At 42.9% G+C, this 10,826-nt stretch overlaps 1 protein-coding gene across 1 annotated transcript; it reads right to left on the bottom strand.

Annotated features, from left to right (window-relative positions):
- Positions 1-296: 296 nt before the first annotated feature.
- On the bottom strand, positions 297-4,791 carry LOC125689947 (cytochrome c oxidase assembly protein COX20, mitochondrial). The gene is made up of 4 exons (XM_048937757.1): positions 4,587-4,791; positions 2,523-2,637; positions 2,320-2,383; positions 297-1,033 (listed from the first exon to the last, which is right to left on the bottom strand). The coding sequence occupies exons 1-4, from the start codon at positions 4,617-4,619 to the stop codon at positions 892-894; spliced, it is 354 nt and encodes a 117-aa protein (XP_048793714.1). The 5' UTR covers positions 4,620-4,791; the 3' UTR covers positions 297-891.
- Positions 4,792-10,826: the final 6,035 nt, after the last annotated feature.

The following is a 10,826-nucleotide window of genomic DNA, read 5'->3' as shown; positions in this document are numbered from 1 at the left end:
TCTTCACTATATAGGCAGAAGCATGCAAACAAAGGCATACTACATCACCATCCATATTCTTGTCAGTACGCAATTAGAGCTAACACTATTTTCAAATAAGACAAATAAGATACTTTCTATGAAAGTATATGCCTGAATTTCTTTTAACTGAAGATCTACGGTGACATACACTAATAGTGTGCCTTTTTAGATGAACCATCACCACTTATAAATCACATCAATTGTTGCTCTACCAACTGTACCGAAATGTCTTAAAAATCTTCTTCAGTGAAGTTAAAAAATGTTACATAAATAGGTGAAATTCCTCCTGAAGTGTTTTTATTCTTAATTTTGCACAGATGGAACAAAGATGGAATTCAGCTTCACAGTCTCTATAAATTCTTTGAAGTTACAGAAGCTACTGATATCTTCCACTTTGCACAAGCAAAGCACTCACCTACTGTTTAAATATTCCCATTTTCCAAGTGCTACACTTAGCAGCAGCACTACAAGATGCATTTACTCAGAACAGCTGATGAAAATACCTTGCATTTAAACGAGATGAAATTACAACTTTGCTTTGTTTGTAAGTTAAAGCAGCCCCCAAATGTTGTCATTAATTCTCTGAGACTGTGCAACACAGCGTCAATTGCCAAATGTTTAACAAGTCAAAAACAAGGAGGTCATTGCTAACTGTGAACATAGTCACATATGTACATACATGAAACAAAGAAAGGCTTATATACAGATTTAACAGATTCACTCTGAATTTCTTACTTAAATCTTCTAGGAAAACCAGCACGATTTATCAGTTTCAGTTATCTGACATACTTACAGGGCACACTGCCATTTTTGGACCACCTTTTCTCAATGCTGTATTACACCACATACACAGACTCCCCTATAGTAGGACTACGAATTGCTTCTTTCATTGCCAGTTTGTTTTTTTTCTGGATCAAAAGAACTGCCTTCAAATAACATTTTGTTTCTCATTCCTTCTTTAAGCATTCTTTGCCGAATCCTCTGTTGGGCTAAATTGTACCTGCAGTAAAACCTAGAAAGAGAGACAAACAGAAAATGGGATTCACTCCTTTTTAATGTGTATGACAGTATCAAATCAGTGTTATTCAGGGCCGGAAGAACCCCAGGCACCTGTACAGGCTGGGAGGAGCGGTCCTTGAGAGCAGCTCGGCAGAGAAGGACCTGGGGGTCCTGATGGACGAGAGACTGAATATGAGCCAGCAGTGCGCTCTGGCAGCTCGAAAGGCAAATGGGATCCTGGGCTCCATCAGGAGAGGGGTGGCCAGCAGGGACAGGGAGGTGATTGTCCCTCTCTACTCGGCTCTTGTGAGGCCCCACCTGGAGTACTGTGTCCAGGTGTGGAGCCCTCAGCACAAGAAAGACATTGAGATTTTGGAAAGGGTCCAGAGGAGGGCGACTAAGATGATCAGGGGGCTGGAGCACCTCCCCTATGAGGACAGGCTGAGGGAGTTGGGCTTGTTCAGCCTGGAGAAGAGAAGGCTGCGGGGTGACCTCATTGCAGCCTATCAATACCTGAAGGGAACCTACACCCAGGAGGGGAGTAAACTCTTCAAAAGGGCTGACAACAGCAGGACTAGGGGAAATGGTTTTAAGTTGAAGGAGGGAAGATTTAGGTTGGATGTTAGGGGGAAGTTCTTTACTAGGAGAGTGGTTAGGCCCTGGAACGGGCTGCCCAGGGAGGTTGTGGATGCCCCGTCCTTGGACGTGTTTAAGGCCAGGCTGGACGGGGTCCTGGGCAACCTGATCTGAATGTGTATGTTTGGTGGCCCTGCTAGGCAGGGGGGTTGGAACTACATGATCCTTGGGGTCCCTTCCAACCCAGGTGATTCTGTGATTATTCAGCCAGCTGAAAAGTTGAAACCATACACAATATTGGCAGTCATCATCATAAAATAACGCTTAAAGAAAATACCAAGGTACCTGATATTTCTTTAAGGCAAACATTACTCAGCCATTGAGAAGGAGAACATACAATATACAATTCCAATGGAAAATTCTCAGTTTTACAATTTGGACCTTAACCTCACGAACATTTAGTATGCTGCCTTCCCAGGGCAGAAGAAAAACCAGTTGTTTTCTGTTTGTTTTCCTTCTTATACAGAAATAAGAATTCAAAGACATGGACTTTTTTTCCCCTTAAAAAAAAAAAAAAAAAAAAAAGTCTGGGAAAGAAAAAAGAGGATACTTTGCTAGGTAGGTCATTTTTTGTGTTTCAAAAACAGTGGGTAAGGTCACAGAAGAATTGCATTGTACAAAGCAGCCAAAGGTCTGCCAAAATTCAAGGAGCATTTTACATACCAGTATCCTAACATTGTGCAAATAAAGCCACCGACTGCAAAGTCACACGATCTTCTTACTCTACCTGAAACAAAGACAAAAATGCTAAAAAAATTAGAGAAATAGCTTGGGTGACTTCCCATTATCCATAAAGTCTAACAGAACAAATGAATGAATTTATCTTTAAGAATCAACACATGAGAAGATACAGAAGGTGTACTTACTAGTTGCTAAAAAGTGTCCAAGACCCACAACTAAAGATCCCAGAGAGCCATACAGCACTGATTCTCGTGCACATGGGACATTTTTAACATCAAGAAATCCTAGGAGTTTGAAGGACTGTAAGGAGGAAAAAAAAAAAAAAAAAAAAAAAAGCACAAATTGATATTTCAATGAAAAAATGACTTTGGTAAACTTCTACCATGCCAGTTTCACACTGAAACTGACTCAGCAGTCAACAATAAACACTGGAGGATTCCTTGCTTCCAAGGATCTATATTTGAACAAAAACAATTTATATTTGAGCAAAAGGTGAACATGCACAGCTCCATCAAGCATTGTTAGGAAAGAGTCAGCAATTGATTTATCATTTGTTCATTTTGTACATCATTTTGTATAAGCCTGGTGATCTATCATTCCTATTGAAGATTATAAAAGAACTACTTCATTTCTTCCTTTATATTCCCTCCCTTAGAAAGGGAAGGGAGAAAACCCATAGGAACCCAGTTCTGTCCAAAACCAACTTACATCAGGACAGACAGGTAAGGTCACAACCAACTAGGTAAGGTTATGCTGTGTCATTTTAATAAGTGAAAAAGTAAATGTGTTTAAAAGTAGATTTAAAAAAAAAAACTGAAAGAAATTACCGGAAAAGATGCAGATACCAGAGAATCTTATCTGAATAAAAGCACCATTCTTATCCTAATCCTATGTATAGGCACAGGCTGTTCAGGTAAATTCCTCTGTATACCACGCATAGGTTCTTAAATGAACCTACTGATAAAAATTACTCAAATTAAGCCATACGCTCTTTCCAGTTACAACCTACACTGGCTTTTATATGCCAATTTTCTATTTAACCTTCAAATGGCAATTCCATGTGGCATTCATAAACACAACTGTGAACTGAGAAATCCATTTTTAATTTCACAGATGCCTACGTTGGCTCCAGCACATTCTAAGTCTCCTAATTTGAATACCACTTGTATCTCTCACCCAATAGACATCCTCACATGTGCACAAAACCTGGAATGGGAAACTACCTCTACACAGGCTTCCAAGCAACACGGTCAGAACTAAGGTACATGAACAGGTTGCCCAAAGAGGTTGCAGATGTTCCCTCCCTGGAAGCATGCAAGGCTAGGCTGGATGGGGCTCTGAGCAACCTGGTCTGGTGCAACTTAAAGCAAGGGGGTTGGAACAAGATCATCTCAAGGGTCCCTTTCAACCCAAACCATTCTATGATTCTATTAACTAGAATAAATCTGCTTTTTTCTCATTCATCTGTTAGATTTTGAAGATGGAACGCTGTAGAAAGCCTCATGGGAAAGGCCGGCAGCTCTGGAAGGAGGTCAGCATCAGTGTGACACAGCATGGCTGTGCTAACAAGGATACAAGCATGTGCCAGCAGCTGGATTTGTGGGCGGGTAAGGGAATCCCCACCAGTAACTGTGCCTGTGCCCTCTGTGGACAACCACCCTGCCGCTCAACGTAATCCCTGCGTATAAGTGAGACAGAAAGGATTTGGTCTATATCGGTCTAATCTGCTAATGAATAATTTCAAGCACTCCCTTATGGAAGAGGTCATCCGATACACTTCTGTTGTTGGCTACGAAGGTACGGTGCTACATCTGTGCTGCATGAGGCACCCTTTTAAAATAGTCCTTCACCTGTTGCCCTACTGAAATCATCCGCTGCGGCTCCAGCCACTGCTAACTGCTGGGGACACAAAGCTCGAGCGGCATGGCAGCTTCCCCAAAAGGAGAAGGCTCGACAGAAGAGCAGGCAAAAAAAACAGACAACCAAAAAAAAAAAAGAACAAAAAAAACCCAAACCCAACCAACCAACAACAACAACAAAACAATCCCCCCAAAACTATGCAGTCCTTCCTAACCCGGTTCCATACAGCCTCTCCTCTGCCCTGATCCCCGCTCTGATCACGGCGCAGTGACCGCTCTCCACGTCCCGCTCAGCAACCGCTTCCTCAGCACTCAAACCCGGGGCACGCCTCAGCCGAGAGCCGGCAGCGGAGCGGAGCGAGGCGAGGAACACCCGCCGCTTTCCATTACCTTCTCCGGCTCAGAGTCGCCCTCGCCCGCCATGCTGCGACAGCGCCGCGCCGGCCGCGCACCACCGAGAGCGGGCTGGGGCCGTGTAGAGCAGGCACGAAGAGCGGCCGCTCTAGCCGCCGCGTCTCTATGGTGCCCGCGCAGGGAGCGGGGGCGGGCGAGAGCGCCGGCGCCATTTTAGGTCTAGCGCTGAGATTCCAGCAAAATCCTTTGTTCGGTGAAATGGGTCACGGAGCAGGGGGCGCGCGCGCGTGCTCGCACCTAGAGGGCGGGGGCACGCGGGCGCGCAGAGGGAAGTGAGCGAGCGCGGCGCTGGCGTCCGGCCCGACCTTCCCTACGGCGCACCTCCGCCCGGTGCGGCCGGCGGCTGAGGGACCCACACCCCGAAACGTCCCGTCCCCGCCACGCGCAGGGCGGCCCGTTCTCGCTGCTAGCGCTTCCTGGAGCTGCCCCGCCGCTGACCTAAGCTGCTACCAGAGCTGTGCTGTTTGGCGGTGCCGTGTACCGCCCGCCCTTAGCGGGCCGCTCGCTTTTTGTTGGTGTTTGGGATGGGACGAGCACACACGCAACCCTTTAGCGGCCCTGCGCCGACTCCCTTGTGCTGTCGGTCCTTTATGTAGAGGGAGAGTGACGCGGCTCCTCGTGCCTCCCCCTGCCTTTGCTGTACCATAAATCCTCGAGTATAGGCCCCCCGCCGTCCAGCGGTCGAAGGAGCAGAGCAGGGCTGAGGAGCGAGAGGAAACGTGGCAAACACTCCGGAGCGCCGAGGGGGAGGTGGATCAGGCTGCCTGTACCTCTGCCGTAGCCGGCAGCTGGAGCGGGCTGAGGGTGCCGGCCAGGGCGGTAATGCAGTGCTGGAGGACATCGGGAAATGGTAGACTGGGGAAGACCGGGATGAATTGTTGTACTATGTGCTTTTTTGAAAGAGGGCTCGTTTGGCTCGTTTACAACTAAATCACACGAGTAATGCAAAGTGGGGGTAAATCGAGTTAGCCTACTAGAAGTAATGCCTCGGACGTATAATTTTACCTATGGCAAGATCTGAAAAGGTAAATTGTAGAATCATAGAGTCATAGAATTGTTTGGGTTCGAAGGGATCTCAAAAACCCACTCACCCCAACACCCTGCCATGGGCAGGGCTGCCCCTCACCAGCTCAGGCTGCCCAGGGTGCCATCCAACCTGCCCTTGAGTGCTTCAGCAGCCACAGCTTCTGAGGGCAGCTGTGCCATCAGCTGTCTGCCCTCTGAGTAAACAACTTCTACATAACATCTAGCCTAAATCTCCCTTCAAATAGCTTTGAGCCATTCCCCCATTGTCCTGTGACTTACTACCTGTGTAAAAAGTTGATTTCTCTCTTATTTATAAGCTCCTTGAAGTACTGGAAGGCCACAATAAGGTCTCCCAGGAGCCTTCATTTTTTGGGGGCTGAACAAGACCATCTCAGCCTATCATAAAGAGAAGTGCTCCAGCCCTCTGATCATCTCTATGGCCCTCCTTTGGGCCAGCTCCAACAGCTCCAAATCTTACTGTATCAGCAAACAGGTACTGATACAGGTTCCTACCTCCTAAGTAGTGAACCACCCCCTAGGGTCAGTTTAGGGCTTTTTATATCTCAGCTATGAAGTAAAACAAGGATGAAAGATGTGAAATACTGCGCTTTCATTTAAAATAAGTAGTGTGTTTTGAAATACATTACTTTCCTCAGTGGAGTTAGATATCTTCAGGTCTTTTATAATATTTTTGGATGTATTTCGTTCTTTATGTTGAATAGAATGGACTTTTGCACTCAGTGGAATTCAGGTTTATTTGAGGATTATGTTTTCAGGATTCAGGATCCTTTCACACAGAATGAATTTATATATAACTAGTTGAAAAGCGCTGTTCTACATTTGCGTAGACTGCTTGAAACCTTTGATTGATAGATCAGAAACAGGTCTCAATCCTTTCCACTGGTCCCAATTCTATAATTGTTTTATTATCTCTGTAGCCACGAGATCATGCTCAGAAATCATGGAATGAACAGATCCAATACATCTACAGTTTTAAAAGGACGAGTAAATCTCACCAGAACGGTGAGTTGTTAATACCTTTTTATCCTTAATGTAATTTATATATGTACAAACATAGGATAATTATTATAATAAAATGTGGAAAACAAAATAATTGGCATAACCTCTTCTTCAAAGTTGTAATATATGTTTTTATCTTAGTTGGTTTAAGAAACACATATAATTGCATGTTATTACACAGCTACAAGCACTGAAGTGTATAGTAAAAATTCACACGAGTATGCCAATGCATCTGAAATTAACAGGGCCACAGCATTGAAGGCACTGCTTTTATTGCTGATTACTTGGCCTGGCCTGCACAAGTTAATATTTTGAAGGAGATGAATGAAAAAATCTGATTTTTTGGCTTTAAAACAGAAAATTGGATTTGGAATGAATGTACTACAGACTAGAGTACACAAATAGAACATCCTCTGTCTGATAGTCAAGAACAGGCAGAGAAGAAGCAGATATACCTCTTTTCCTAACAACATACCCTACACTGAAATACCCACTGGCAATAAAATTCAAGCTTTTTGCTCTCCGTTTGATGCTTCGTCTTTGCTCTGCCATACTGCTGCATATCATAGCTCTGCTTCTTCTGTTTTAGAAGTCATCCTACGATTAGTAACTGTTGTCCTCTGTGGAATTACAAGTAGACAGAGGGCTGCTTGGCATTGCTTGAGATCGGTGAGGATGTGTGAAATGGAGCCTCCTTAGCTTGAAAGTGGAGGGGCTGCTGATGTGACACCTACAAACAGCATCGCATGTGTGGTTCACTTTCCTTTCTTGTCTGTTTTGACCTGGCAACTCAGGGTGTGTGGTGAAGCAGGACGATGTCCTCAAACCCTTAAGGAGGGCAGTGCTTCAGACCTGCTTCTTTTCTCCTGACTTGTTTTAGAGACTGGAAGAGGGAGCTTCTTTTCTCATCCTGGGTTCATATAAAAATAAGCCATTTTTAAAATAAAATTTATTCTAGTGACTGAATCTGCTAGTTGATAAAATTGGCTGTTAAAATCCTATTTTTACTAGACCATAAATATTTTTTGTTACAATTTCAGTCAATTCTGATGAATTCAAAGTATCCAAAGTATGAAGAACTTTATTACTGTTTTCAGCAGTTTTTATCATGTCTGGGGTAAATGTGAAATGAGTCTACCTTGATTCAGTATTACCAGACCAATACTTGGCAAAGCACGCAGCATTATTTACTTGCAGTGACAACAAATGAGCAGTGTGCAGGCATGCAGTAGTTGCATTTATAGGGTACAGGAAATGTGAAAGCTGATGAAATATGCCCTCTAGTTTGCCAAAATGATCTGCTGCAAGGGCAGCACTGAGCTTCTCCTAAACACTTGATAGCACTGACCCAGCAGAGGCACAACCCAGAGTATCTGCCATTGTACCCTGCAAGTGAGTCCTACAGGGAGGGAGGCAGAGCAAGAGCATTGGCATACCAGCCTTCCTCCACTGGTAGCAACAGTATGCCATTTCTGGAAGCCATGCATCATGCATGCATTTGGAACTGCTGCTTTGGTTTTCTTTCCTTAAAGACGTGGCTGATATGGAAAGATACTTTTCCTTACGGACATTATTCTTTGATGCCTATGCATGCTCAGTTTTATCCATAATAGCGTGCTGACTAACACTCACTCTTAGAAACTTGAGCTTTTCCTACATTTGTGCAACCTATATTTTCATTAGTTGATCAAAAATTCATAGCACCCTTTGTTGTTAAGCTGGAAATCTGCCCACTTGTCCTTGGAATTCCTAGCTTGGGAGTGCTTTGGATCAGTTTTAGTGGTTTGGGTTGGTCTTTGGCAACCATCCTGCTTCTGGCCCATTATCCCTCACCTCTGTACATAAAGACCAGGCCACACAAGACTCTTGTCGTTTTAGCAGTGGCAAACTGGCCACCACTTACTGCATATAGAGCAGTGGACAAAAAGTACTCCTGTCATACAGTGCAACCAGGAATCTGTCTTGTTGACTTCTTCCATGCTTATTTCTTCATCATGCTGAGTGCTTTCTTGAATGGTCAGAACCTACTTAGTCTCATCACCACTGGTCATGAGGGGAGGCGCATGTTTGCTCTTTTGAGAGCAGTGCAGATTTAGCTTGAGTGCCTGAAGTTGTTCTGTCACAGGTGTTGTTAGGTAGCAGGCCAGCATGCCTTGAAACAATTTTATCTGGACATTTTATCTGTCTTCATGGTCAACCTGGAGCTTCTTAAACAGAAGGCAATTGCCTATGGTGACCAGGTGCCAATTCATACACCATGAAAGCAACAGGTACTACATTGCCAAAAGTCAGGAAGAGTGTTGTTATTCCACTCATGTCCCCAGCTTTCATGAGGGTGTTTGTCCTTCAGGAGGAAGTCATCATATTATGGGATGCAGGTGTGTAGGAATTTCAGCACTGTGTTTTGGTAGGTCTGTGGTGGTGTTTGCTATGATGGTTGTAAAGATACCATCTAGCAGGTTTTGTCAGAGTAACCACACCTGTGGGAGCAGAGTTGAGGAGAATTGGGCAATCACAAAGCACGTGTGGCTACTTCTGCTGCCAAGGCAGTCAGGAACAACACTGTAATTAAATAAAACAAATTACCTTTTCTTTTTTTCTTTCATTTTCCCCAGCATTAGTGCTCATGAAAATTTTCAGCTGCAAGACAGTTTTATCCTGGACTGGCTTTGCTGATGTTTTCTGTAGGATAACTTTGCCTAAGTTATTCCTAGCTACCCATACAAATGATCTTTTTAGCCACAATATGGAAGAGTTGTTAGTTGAACACACTCCTCTTACTACCAAGGAAATGAGGACAGGCTTCTATGGCTTTATTTCTTCTGCCAAATCTCTAAATCTGTTTATCTTATTCAAACACCTGATTTAAAAAGAATGAAGAGCTTTTATTAAAAAAAAGGTTTATATAAAATCTTAATAACTATAATTTCAGTTAAACTGCTGAAGGTAGAGTTACATTTAGAATTTCCTGACTTCTTAGTAGCAACTGGATTTTTGGATCTATCTGACTGAAAACAGAACTGACATTTTCCTAATTAATTGACATTTTTTATGTGATGAAACTATATTCCATGTTATCTATAAAGCATTTTCCTTGAATGTATTAGTGGTAAGTAGAAAGACACTAAGTGTTCTTGTACGTCATTATAATCCACTCCAAGCTGATAATGGTAATATTTCTTGGGAGGGGGTTGGTGCATTATTTTTTTAAGTTGCAACTTTGTAACATGTAGAATGTGTTTTCTGAAATTGAATTCATGGAGATGTCTGTTACTTCTGAGACAAATCTGAATAATACTGACCTAGTGATCGTAGGGTTATAGAAACAGGAGTGTGGAAGGGAACCTGGAAGATTTGCTCATCCATTCGTTTCACCCAGATCTACTTTAGTTATGCTGTCTCTTTCTTGTCTGTCTTAAGCTGTTTATCTAAGTGTTCCATAGAGAAGGATCCTCTCAGCTTCCCTTGACAGTCAGTTTCCTAATTGTAATCAGATTGAAATTAGATAAGTAATTAAATTATCAGATAGGTACTCTAATAGGCTTTAGATTACTCGTCCCAATTACAGATCAATTTGCAGAAAATGAATTATTATTTTATAAATCTGCCATATTTTGGTCATGACTTTTTGGCACGTGGGTTTTTTGCATGTTGAATTTCTACAAGTGAAATCACAGTCTTTTTCATTAAAAACTGTATTTTACTATGGTTCTAAACCTATGAACATCCTGTAGTCAGGTCTCACAGATCAGAGTGTTGCCACTTGTATTTCTGCCAAAGATTCCCAGAAGCATTCTAATTTTATTGTTATAAAGGGGTGTCCAGAGGTTTCCCTCATGAGCAGCATGAGGGGGGGGAGATTATCATGAACACTAAGCCTCGTGTTCTGTGTCATACGAATGTGTTGGGTTTAATCTTTATTAATTCATTGGGGAATAAAGAAAACTAGATCTAATAAGGTATTTCTATAATTGTTTCTTCTGGGATGTGATTTCTGAAAATAACTTAACAAGCTGAAGAGCCAGTAAGAAATTTATTTAGAAATAAGCTATTTAAAAATTACTGCAAAGTTCAGAGAGAAAAAAAAATCTACTGAGGGCTGCTAAATACTCAGATGGCCTCTCAGGCTTAAGAATTCCCACACCTGGAGGTTGCAAAGGTATTGTGAAG

Source organism: Lagopus muta, chromosome 2 (assembly GCF_023343835.1).
Source record: "Lagopus muta isolate bLagMut1 chromosome 2, bLagMut1 primary, whole genome shotgun sequence".
Lineage (NCBI taxonomy): Eukaryota > Metazoa > Chordata > Aves > Galliformes > Phasianidae > Lagopus > Lagopus muta.
The sequence above is the reverse complement of the archived record's forward strand: the minus strand, read 5'-3'. Positions and strand labels throughout refer to the sequence as shown.